Raw genomic sequence first — 12,341 nt, 5'->3', positions numbered from 1 at the left:
TATATCGTTCTAATTTTTTAATAAAAAAGTCAAGTCAAAGTATTACATCAACACTGTTACCTTTATCAACCAAACTTGTAGTCTCATAAAAATAAGATATCAAATTAGTTTGACAGGATCTGTTTTCTGTAAACCCATGTTGAGTTGCATTAATTACATTGCCCTCCTTTAATTCTTTATTAATGGAGTCCCAAATCAGCTCTATCAGCTGTTCGGGATAGATGTCAGGCTGACAGGTCTATAATTACCAGGGTCATCCTGTTTACTCTTTTTAAAAATTGGCACAACGTTCGCTTTCTACCAGCCTTCTAGAACTTCCCCAGTGCTCCAAGACTTATTGAAAATCAAGATTAGCAGTCCAGTGAGCTCCTCAGCCAGCTCTTGTGAAACTCGCAGATGCATGTTGTCTAGTCCTGCTGATATTAAAATATCTGACTTTAATAGTTGCTGTTTAACATCCTACTGAGATACTAATGGAATGGAAAGAGTGTTATCACCATATGGTAAAACTGTCTAATCTGTTTTATCCCCAAATACAGAACAGAAATATTTATTGAACCCTTCTGCCTTTCCTCCATTCTTATTGATAATTCTATCATTTCCAGCTAGTAATAGACCAGTACCGTTGTTCTATTTGTTCGTAATATACTTAAGGACAATAAGAAGGGTTTTTTAAACTCTACTGGCCATCGACTTCTACTTATGTCTCTTTGCTTCCCTTATCAATTTTCTACAGTTCCTAACTTCTGATTTATGTTCATTAATATCAACTTTCCCTTTCTTATGTTATTTATTTTTATAACTGCTTTCCCCTCTAAACCAGGTTGTTTTTTTAAACGGCCGGCCTTCTTCAATTGTGCCTTATTTGGCATCTAATAAGGTGTTCTTAAATGAGTCCCAATTATCATTCATGTTTTTCTGATTAAATTCTTCCTTCCAGCTGATCTGGTTCAAAATAGTTTGCACATTATAAATGTGATCAAGTCATATCAGTTGTACCTATGCTACCATAGGTGTGTTAAGACAAGGTCTAAATAAAGATTTCCCTCGTGTTGGCTGCAGTGCTTTTTGAGTTAGGAAATTGTCATCTATAATGTTTAGAAATTCCAAGGATGTTTTAGCACTGGCAGCATGAGACCTCCAGCATATATCACTCAAATTTAAATCTGCCATGATCACTCAGCTTTTTTTCCTATTCTTTATAGATAGGTGCGCTAGGAGGTGGTAATCCTGTTTCCTGGAGTGATCTGGTGGTCTGTAGCTGACCCCAACTAATAACACATCTTGTGCTTTATCTGTTAGGACATTGATTCATAAGCATTCAAGATCATTTCTTCCAAGTTATCAGTGAATCGGGAACAGGTAATGCCATTTTTGACATAGAGGACCACTCCCCTTCCCTTTTGCCCACTCAGTCCTTCCTAAGTAGGTTATAACCATTGTTTTTAACATTCCAGTCCTGCGAATCATCCGACCGGGTTTCAGGAATACCAACGAGAAAAAAATTTATGCTTCTAAATGAGCAATTCCAATTCCTCTTGTTTATTACCCAGGTTCCTAGCATTGGTGTGCAGGCAATTCAGGAATTTCTTCTTTTCGTGCCCTTTGGTTCATTGATTAATTTTGTTCTCAACATCTCGATTTTTGTGCTGAGCACTCATATCTTCTTTCCCCTTTTGCTATTAGTTTAATCCTCTCCTGACTACCTGGGGACAGGCTAGCTAGAGAAAATTGGTCCCCCTTCTACTGAGATGGAGGCCATCCTTACTATACAACCCCCAGCCCCCATAGAAGGTGGACCAGTGTTCCATGAAACCAAAACCCTCCATGGCTTACCTAGCCAGGGGTTCACTTCCAGAATCTTCTGCCTTTGGTCTTCCTTCACATGTGGGACAGAAAGGATCTCTCAGAAGATTCCTTGGACATTCTTCTTCAGCATGCTTTCAAGTTCCCTGATGTCATCTATGATCCGGGCGATATTCCACAACACAAGGTCATTAGTGCCTATATGAACCATCTCCAATGGATCCTTGCCTGTTAACTTCAGTACTTATCCAATTTTAGAGTGGAGTCTTGTGTCTCAGCTTTGGGACGGCAGCCCACTATCCTGTTGTCGTCCTGTCCCCTTTTTTTCGATTCTTCTTAGTATTGAATCTCCAGTAAGGATTGTCTGTTTTCCTTGGGTAGCTGGAGAACTCTTTGTGAGTTAGCTTGATTTTCTTACATGTTAGGTGGAGCTGCCATCCACATGAGTATCCTGTACATCTCTCTATTTCCTTGGAGCTGCTGGATCTCGAGAGGTATTTTCCAAAGTGTCCACGTTGAGGACCTGGTATTGATTTTAAAGCTACTAGCTGTGTGGAATTCATCCCAGTCCTCTTTCTCCAGCCGTGTAGAAGGCTGCCATGATCTCCTGCATCTCGTGGTTGTGAACCACCAGGCCTCCTCTCTGACTTCCTCTCTCTCCGATTCCTGGCTGGCAAGCGTCATGCTCCCTTGAGCCTGTTGTTTCCCAAACCTGGCTGTTGAGGAAAGCCTCAGCTTCACTGATTTTCAGCAGCGTCTCTACTTGTCCCTTCAATCCAAGAATCTTTTCCTCCAGTACAGCCACCAACTTGCACTTTGTGAACAGGAAATCCTTTCTGTCAGGAAAGAGAATGTGGCATATCCATTTCAGCTCATTGCCACTGTTCCATCACTGGCCATCTTCATAGCTATAAGAATATCTTGACTTCTGTAAGAATCCACCCTATAAACTGTTCGGCTAACCTAAAAGTATCCCAGTATCTCCAAAAGGACATCTACCATTTAGAAAAATAATAAACATAGGTTTTTTGAGACACTTGCTACTGCTAATCATACCTAGCTCTTATATAGAACTTTGCATCGGTATAACTCAAGTGCTTTACGATAAAGGAGGTCAGAATCATCATGCCCATTTTACAGATGGAGAAACTGAGGCACAGTGAAGTGACTTGCCCAAACTCACCTAGCAGGCCAGGGTTGGAGTTGGGAATAGAAGCCAAGTCTCCTGAGTCCTAGTCCAGTGCTCTCTCCAACCAGTCTCCCCTACTCTCTCTCTATCCATTTCATTTGACGTTAAAAATGCGACCAATGGTGCCTTTCTTGTGTATTGACATTCTCCAATGCACTTCTCACTAGTGAAACTCCAAATTGATGACCACTTTATCAAAAAGTGGGTTGAGAAGGATGGCTTCCAGGGTTTAAAGAACTATGCATCCAAAACTGAAGACAGGGAACTGGAGGTGAAGATCACAATAGTGGAGAAATACAATGTCCGCATTCCCGAGCTGGTGGCGAGGATAAAGAACAGTCACGTATCAAATATAGCATTTGCAGGTAAAGCAAAACGCACCTTTTTTTTGTTTTTTTTCCCCCAAGAAGGAAATTGTTTCCCTTTTTTTAATCCAACCTCACTTCCCCCTGCTCCTCAAAAATAGTGCACTTGGTCCAAGATGGTCTTGCGCCCAGGAAGGAATAAGACAACTCCTTCTGGGACATTCCTGGGGTCACAGTAGAATGAATTTTCCACTGGAGCACTGATAAGTGAGGTTCTGGTGGAGCTGAATGAGGATTCAGTCAGTATTTCCTGGGATCTAGCAGTCTGACCTAATGCCTTATCTTGGATACTGGCTTAAATTTGCAGTGATTTCTGGAAGAATACTGGCGGACTATCAAAATACAACAAACCATTCTTGTTTAAGTTCAGGTCTGGACTGGGGTGTGAGGCAACTGGGCATTTTCTTGGGGGGGGCCAGTCCGCATTAATGGGTTAGTGGATTAGTGCAGGAGAGGAGCTCTGGTCTGGGGGTTTTTCCCTCTCTCTCTGCTTTGCTTCCAGTTTGCAGTGTTGTTGTAGCCATCTTGGTCCCAGGATATTAGCAAGACAAGGTAAGTGAGATAATATCTTTTATTAGACTAACAGCAATTGGTCCAATAAAAGATATTACTCCCCCCACTCTGTCTGGCTTCCAGTTCACATTTAAAAGCAAGTGAAACTATAAATGCAGAACATAGGAAGTTAATCTGTACATAGTGTTCAGTAAATAACAAGATATAAAAACAGCAGTATAGATATATTGGCTGATATCCTCTCTCTCTCCCTCTCTCTCCCCCTGCCCTTGTTCCCTGATGTGTGTTGGTTCTAGATTATGTGATAGGCACCGTGTACAAAGCCAAAGGCCTGGAGTTTGATACTGTGCTGGTTGCAGATGATTTTATGAAAGTCCCTTGTGCCAGGCATAATCTCCAGAGGCTGCCTCACTTTACCACTGGTAAGGGAGATCCTTTATACTGGAACCATTCTTTTCCCTAAAGGGAAAGGTGATGCATAGGGTGGCCCATTGGCACTCCCCCATCAGTCAGCACTCTTTGGAGGTACGCTTGGGGTTGTCTCTGGCTGTACCTAGCAATGTCCTCTCTCAAGCTTGCTGTCATTCACTGACTTCTCACTTGTGGTGCAGTTCCTTTGTGTAAGTCTGTGCCTGGGAGCTGGGCATGGCACTTAAGGGCAGGTTCATCACTCAGGGAACACGCATTGTTCCTGCTTTGATCAGCAACGAATGTGTATGCTCCAAGGGGAGAGAATATTGGTTCTGTTTGCTGTCACTGAGGTCTTACACAAGTCCTGTCGTGGTTGTGTAACAAACACATGGCAGGGTACCATGCAGCCATGCTACTCTGCTTATTATCTCCTTCTTAACAGAGACACCAACCATGTTTCTGTGACATACCCAGCTCTTGTCTTAAGTGTTCATCCTAATTCAGCAGTGAATTAGAACTAGCTGAAATACCAGAACAAATTCCGAAGTTTTATCAATCAGTTATCTTGTAACACTTATTTTTTTTTCTGACTTCTTCTCTGTAATCTCTGCCTAGACATGTCTGCTGAAGATGAATGGAACTTGCTGTATGTTGCAGTGACTCGTGCCAAAAAGCATCTGTTAATGACAAAGTCCCTGGAATATCTTTTGACTTTGGCTGGGGTGAGTTAAACATGCCATGGCAAAGTGACTGTAACTTGGATCTGTGAGCAGATGGAGTGGGATGTTACCATAAGTGCTGACTTTTCAAAGTGCCGGGGGGTGCTCGAACCCCAGCTCTACCCCAGGCCCCGCCCCCACTCCACCTCTTCCCCCAAAGCCCCACTCCTGCCCCACCTCTTCCCGCCCCCACTCCTCTCTCCCCCGAGTGCACCGCGTCCTCCTCCCAGCCTCCCTGCATGCTGCAAAACAGCTGATTGCAGTGGGCGGGAGGCACAGGGAGAGAGTGGGAGGCGGTGATCTGCGGGGCCCACTGGCAGGTGGGAGGCACTGGAGGTGGGGGGAGGGAACTGATGGGGGGGGGGATGCCGGTGGGTGCTCAGCACCCACCATTTTTTTCCCCGTGGGTGCTCCAGCGCCTATGGAAGTTGCAATGGGTCGTTGGCAAGTTAACAAGAAAACGATATATGTAACTTTGAGTGCTTGCTCCGTGTAGAGAGATTAGCCTGGGCTCGTCTCTCCGGGGCGGCGGGGAACCACACCGTCTCACTACACTCTGTTTATGTATTGGGGAATTAGCTCAGCCGCGGGAGTCCTCCCTGGGTGGCCCTGGTGGGGGAAGAAATAAGTACAGTTAGGCCGGGGCCCTAAATCAGGGCGGGGCAACAATGAGTCTGGAGCTCAGGCCCTCAGGCAGGGCTGAGCAACAACAGTAGGTCCAAGCCTCCAAAAGGCCTGGGAGAAGGGGAGACGGCCACCCGCAAGGTGGGTGGCAGGGGGGACACAGCCCCTCCTACTCCACTGCGTCCCAGCCCGGGCCCTAGCAGAGGCAGAAGACCCGCTGCTGCGTCAGTGGGGATCCTGGCCGCAACACACGGACATAGGCTCTGGCAGTGCTGCAGCCAGACTCGGGTCGGCTGCCCCCGGGCTACTTCCAACTCCCCCTCGTGTGGTACCTGGGTCCGGACGGTGTCCTCCGCGGGGTCCAGCACCATGGGCTCCGCAGGGTAGCTGGCGAGAGGCAGGCCCGGCAACTCCTCAGGGTAGCTGGTGCAGGGCAGCCCGGCAACTCCTCTGGGTAGCGAGCGCAGGGCAGATCGGGCCAGTCCTTGCATAGCCCGCAGGTCACTGGCGCTTCCCAGTCGCGGCCTAGGCCACAGGAATCTGGCCTCTCCGGTGGCTGCTTTCCCAGTGAGCTCTGAGGTTGAGCCTTTATACTTCCAGGGCACCTTCTGACCCTCTGAGGGGTGGGCTCAGAGCTCACTAGCTCCGCCCACTCTGGTGTCCGGAGGGGCTCGTCTCTCTCCGGGGCGGCGGGAAACCACACCGCCTCACTACACTCCCCATAACATCTGTGCTAAAGTGTCTCATGCTTGAGGGGCTTAGGAGGTCTCGTGACTGGATAGGAGCAGAATAAAGGACGGTTAAATTATATAGTAAGGAGGGAAACTAAGATTCATATGGTTCCCTGAACAATGGGCTGAATTCTCCTCTTAGTTACACCAGTTTAGGTCCAGAGTAACTGAGGAGATATTTGGTTCTTAGCCTTCCCGTTTCCTGATGTTGTGGTTTTAAGTGCAGCCTCAGTGATGAATGACTACTGCTTTTAGACTCGTATCTGATTGTAATACAACACTGATTCTGCGCCTCTCCCTCACCACAAGTGTATGTGTTCCCTTTCCTGCATGTCCAGGCCTCATAGTCTCGTTCCAGTTCCTTCCTTTCAAGTGTTTTTTTGCGGTTGGATATTTTTTTAAGCTCTAATGTTGCTCACAACACATTCCGATGCCCTGAGTTCACCGCACACCTTGTTCTTTCCCTTTTCAGGAGTATTTCTTGCGGCCAGAGTTGACTAGTGAGGCCTTAAAGGAAGGGGCAATTCATTGCTCCGTGTCACAGTGCCACAACGCTGTGCCAGCCGACTCGATTCTAACCATGAAGAAAGTGCCCCTCACTTACGTAAGTCTCCTCTCCTCTCCTCTCCTCTCCTCTCTGCTTGTTAGTTGTGTTTTGTGACCTTGGTGCCAATGAAATGTGCCAGGTTGATAGCCCTGGAGATGTCACTTACCAGCCTTTTAGCCATGGGCGGTGGGTGAACCCCTGGCTTGGGGAGGCTAGCCCCCCCCAACCCACCTTCCGCCTGAGGCCCCACCCATTCGGCGCCCACTGGAGCCCAGCTCCCTCTCTGTTCGCTGGCCCCTGCCCCAGGCTAACGCCCCTAGCCCTGGAGCACTGGAGAGCCGGGCAGCGCGGCCACAGCCTCCTCGGGCGGCGCCGTCCAACCCAAACCCCCGGCCGGCATGCCCCAGCCTCCCCGGGCTGCGCTGCTGGGCCCAACCCCTGGCCAGCTGGCCCCCCGTCCCAGAATGTGTCCCCTGGCCAAGCTGCCAGCCCCAGCACAGAGCAAGTGGCACAGCCGGAGAGGCCCCAGCACCAGGAGGACAGGCACCGTGGCGCGGCCTCGGGGGCGAATCACAGCCCCCAACCTGCCTGTCCCAGGGAACAGCAGGCAGGTTGGGGACTGGGGGTGGAGCATGGGTGGGGGGACATCAGGCTGTTTGAGAAGACAACACATTTCCCTGCCTACGATACCTGCCGCCCATGCTTTTAGCCATGATCACAGAAGTAGCAGATGAGATCTGCCTGTGCACAAAATGGACAGGCACAAGGCAGCCATCATCCACCATTGTAACTCAGCCCTGTCCTGGTCTCTAGGCTTCTGAGGGGTATTTTAGTCTTCGTGGCTCGTTCCAGCCTTGCCCTCTCAGGCATGTCTACACTGTAGTTAAAAACCCACAGCTGACCTGTGCCAGCTGACTCCAGCTCGCGAGGCTCAGACATTCTGGCTTGTGCTGCAGCCCAAGCTGTAGGACCCTCCCACCTCGCAGGGTCCTAGAGCCTGAACTTCAGCCCGCTCCTGAATGTCTACACTGCAATTAAACAGCCCCTTAGCCTGAGCCCTGCGAACCCAAGTCAGCTGGCATGGGCCAGCTGCAGGTTTTAAATTGCAGTGTAGACATACCCAAAAATTAAAATGGGCTCAGTTTTGTGCCAGTTGTGGGTGTTTTTTTGTTGTTGTGTGTGATGTAGACACCTACCTTCTGGCCTTGGACCCACCACTTCCTTTCCCATAGACTATGGTTGATAAATAGAATAATCTTGACCCCTACCAAACAGGGCTGGGTTTGAACCTGGATGAGACATTTGTTATCTCAGCAGCATGGCCTTGGAGTTAAGGTGCTCCAGAGATCTTGGATCAGTTCCCAGCTCTGCCAAAGACTTGGTGCGATACCGTGGACAAATCACTGCGGGACAGATCCTTATGTTGACGTCCATGGAGCAGCGGCAATTTAACACCAGCTGAGGAACGGGCTCGTGATTTCTCTGTGCCTCAGCTCGCCCTCTGTAAACAGAGATAATTTTACTTGACTCCCCAAGGAAGGTGGGGAAGTAAAACATTCATTAACCATGTCTGAGAGGTGCATGATACCACTGTGATAGGAGCCATACAAGTACATAGCTATATACCTGTCCCTTGAGCCCTCCAGCCCTCATCACCCCCACTGGATCAGGCCCCGGTATAATGAAATTGCATGTATAATTTTTATTGCATGCTGCTTTGTAAGGGGTTTCTTTAGCGACAAATAGGTGACAGATACAAAACACACTGGATCTGAATCAACAGCAATGTCCCCAACTCCTATTTCATCCCATGTCTGAGTTCAATGGCCCAGTATGTCTGAGGGAGAGGAGGCAGAGACTCTGTATTTTCCAATCCTTCTCCTTTTACAATTTCCTACTGGTCCTTTTCCCACAGAGCAATGGCAGCAAAGACCAAGGTGGCTACCTGTGCCATGCTTGCGTGCAGCAGCGTCTTGGCCCCTTGACACAGCTAACCGTTTCCCCTGAGCTGGTCCTGACCATGGATGTCGTCGATGAAGTGTTAGAAATTCCGAGGCACGTTGCTGTCCTCTATGACCTGTTTTGAAAACAGGAAGGGGCTGGTTTTATGTCCTAGATCTGGCTCTGACGTGTTGGAAGTGAGGAGGTCTGTAGCTAGCATCTCTGTATTGTTACTGATGTCCTTGGAGAAATGAAGTTGATGGTCCTTGGACAAGCTCATCAGAAGAAGGACAAGACCAGAGCTGTTCATGAGGGCGCTGTGAATAAGGTCTGGGGTTATCCCTCTGTTACAAGAGGGTACCTTGGTCGATGTATGTTCCAAGTGGCTGTCTATTACGTTTCACTGTAAGAAACCCGGACTGCGTAACTTGTACAATACTAGATGCACTTGGACTTGACAGATTTTCTTTCTGAACGTTGGCACGCTTGTCCCACATGTTGCCCCTCAGGGTGGCTAGTTTCTGTCAGTGGTGCACATTCAGGTGACTGGCTTTTATGATTGCCCAGACTTTTTGCAATATTTAAGCTTTATCCCAATGCATTCTGGTCATTGGGCAAACTGAGACGAGCATGCAAAACTAAGGGAGATGATGTAAAAGCATTTTATTACTAATGAAAGAACTCATTCCTGGAGTTAATTTTCATAGGGCTAATCTCATCTCCAGGGAGGAATAGCTGACTTCCCGTGCATCAAGTCGAGAACGTCTTTTTTTAACATGTAATCTTTGGGTGTTCCCCAGTCTCTCCATCTCTGCCTCTTTCTCTCATCCATGGTCCTCTCTTCCCCGTACATCAATCTCTTCAACAAAACAAAATCAGTTCTTCAGTTAAACCTCAGGATGATGATCGTAGAGAACCAGAGTGTCTTATGCTGTGATCAAGTATGTAATAAAAACAGAAGCCTGTTTGTATTAAACAGTGCGGATTTTTTTAATTGGAGAAAAAGCTGTTTTTGATTGTATTTATTTACTGAAGATCTCATTAGAGATGAAAGCACACTATGCATTTCTTTAATGATGGATTTAGCCCTGTATCTGAGGAAGCAAGACACAAGATTATCCCTCTTAGGAACACACTTACTTCTGGGCTTTTTACTCTAGAATTGTTACAGCACCAAAGCATCCGACTTGACTGTACAATATTTATGACAATGATCAAAGGAGAAACATACCTCAGAAGGAGCCTGATCTTGGGCACCCTGTCTTATTTGTTCGTGTACCTTACAGGGTATATGCATTTCATGGGACACCGTTTCCGGTCAGTTCAGTGTGGTCCAAAGCAATTTCTTATGCGATCCCCATGAAGTCATGTAGTCGTTGTCCACCTAACCTGGACAAATGTGGATGATTCTAGATTAATTTCTTGTTTTCATCTGGTCCTAACTTGAGCAGAGAATGTCTGTCTGAAACTTTTCCGTGTCCGGTCTCTGAGAGCATGTGATCTGGTTCCAATTGGTACCAGTATAGCAGGTTTGCCTTTGTTTCTGGAATACAATGTGCCTTTTGGCAACACACTGGTTTCCCCCCATTCTGACGTCCCAGAGAGAAGCAGAGAAGTCATTTAAGTGCTAGAATGACAGACTGGAGGTAGAGAGGAGTGGAACAGGGGAGAGCGTGCAAGGAACCGCCAGATACACTGGTACATTCTCATTGCCCTTTCGTTACATAGTTTACGCACCCCCAGTTGCTTTTAGGAATTATCTGTAAAAATCCTTTGCCTTTCATAAAAGGGCAGATCTCTGATGGGGTGATTACATCCTGCCACCTTTAAATTCCCCCTGCAGCTTCAGTTTACAAAAAGTATTCCTTGCTCCCAGGTCCGTAAGGCCATGTAACAGTGCTGTGTATTGATCAAACAGCTGCTGCTTTGTGCAGCTGCGTCCCAGTGAGGGATGAAGTGATCTCTGGGCCAGTCTACACTACCGTGCTACATCCGCGCAGCTGTAGCGCGTCTGGTGAAGATGCGCTATGCCGACGGGAGAGCGGTCTCCCATTGGCATAATTATTCCACTTCCGAGTTAGGTCCGCAGGAGAGCGTCTCCGACCAACATAGCTCGGTGTGGACAGCGCTTTAAGTCGATGTAACTTATGTCACTCGGGGGGGGAGGAGGTGTCTTTTTCACACCCCTGAGCGATGTAAGTTGCTTCGATTTAAGCAGTCATGTAGACCAGCCCTGTGTCTAGCTGGTACATCAGTCAGCTACATTTGTAAAGCACCAGGGGCCCCTTCAGAGTGAAAGGCCCTAGGGAAGCACAAGGTCATTAGCATGTATGTGACAGCATCCATCGTTTTAAACATGGGAGCGCCTAACTAACAGGCCCAGTTTCCAGCAGTTTTCTGTGATGAGCTGTGAGGCCCCATCCAGTGGCATCTTGAACTAATTTAAGTCCGTGTTAATTTCTAGATGAGCTTAAAAAGGAATTCTTGACTGCAGTGCATAGATAACCGGTCACTAGATGGCAGCACTGCATTAGTTAAACTAAAGTAAAAAAGGAATGTACTGTATCTAGTCAGGTTTCAGAGTAGCAGCCGTGTTAGTCTGTATCTGTAAAAACGAACAGGAGTACTTGTGGCACCTTAGAGACTAACAAATTTATTAGAGCATAAGCTTTCGTGGGCTACAACCCACTTCTTCGGATGCAGTCTCTGGAAAGAACATTTAATCCAGTTTTGGCCTCCTCCCTTACCCCCGGACTGCAGTATGATACCCTTCTGCCTTTGGGACATGGTACTGACTTCATCAGTGGATGTTTCACATGGGACATGGGGGTTGTTGTATTAATTTAGATGGAATAGGCCCAGAGCTGAAGGTGTTAAAATGACCCTGTCGCTGCCCAATGTTAAACAAGGTTGGGGCTTTGATATACAAAGACTTCAGCCTGTGTAGTACCATGACAAATACACCATTAAGCATTATTTTGACCTTTTATTAAAGATACAGTAAAGGAGGGAAATGGTTAAAAATCATTTGAAAAATAAAGTATCAAGGCTTCTATTTTAACAACATCCTTCATTCACTTTCACTTTAGCTGAAGAGAGTTTTTTAGAAAGAGCCTCCCCCTTGTCTGACGGTCTTTTAGATGGTGTTAAAGATGGTGGTAACTTTCCTATTTTGGGAAAAGAGAAAATAGTTGAGATAGGCTTGGGCTGTTGTTAAAGTCTTACTGTGTTTCCTAAGAGATGAAACAAGACAAACACATACAAGAAGGGAGAGAGAAGAACAGCAGAGCCAGAAAATGCAGCTTGTGGGTTTGGTGTTGACTCTCAGTTGCAGCCTCGCTGCTGGAAAAACACAGGCAGAACACACGGTCTTGTCATTACTTGGAGACTTGGCAAATTCAGACAAGCAGCAGGCTGTTTAGAACATTGTGTTTAGCTGCCTCTTTCTGGTCACAAGCATACAGCAGTGTTGAAAAACATAGTCTTCACCAGCTA

The 12,341-nt window shown here is 47.0% G+C and overlaps 1 protein-coding gene across 1 annotated transcript in view; it reads left to right on the top strand.

Annotated features, from left to right (window-relative positions):
- The window catches only part of FBH1 (F-box DNA helicase 1), a 41,168-nt gene extending 31,306 nt beyond the window's left edge, over window positions 1-9,862 (top strand). Inside the window, exons 17-21 of the mRNA XM_065399092.1 lie at window positions 3,163-3,360; window positions 4,170-4,295; window positions 4,900-5,006; window positions 6,831-6,962; window positions 8,821-9,862. Coding sequence (XP_065255164.1) covers window positions 3,163-3,360; window positions 4,170-4,295; window positions 4,900-5,006; window positions 6,831-6,962; window positions 8,821-8,991 — 734 coding nt within the window. The 3' untranslated portion in view covers window positions 8,992-9,862. The remainder of the gene's footprint in view (window positions 1-3,162; window positions 3,361-4,169; window positions 4,296-4,899; window positions 5,007-6,830; window positions 6,963-8,820) is intronic.
- The last annotated feature ends 2,479 nt before the right edge of the window (window positions 9,863-12,341 follow it).

This window comes from Emys orbicularis, chromosome 1 (genome assembly GCF_028017835.1).
Source record: "Emys orbicularis isolate rEmyOrb1 chromosome 1, rEmyOrb1.hap1, whole genome shotgun sequence".
In the NCBI taxonomy this organism is placed as follows: Eukaryota; Metazoa; Chordata; order Testudines; family Emydidae; genus Emys; species Emys orbicularis.
Note: the sequence above shows the minus strand (reverse complement) of the source record. Positions and strands in the feature narration are given on the sequence as shown.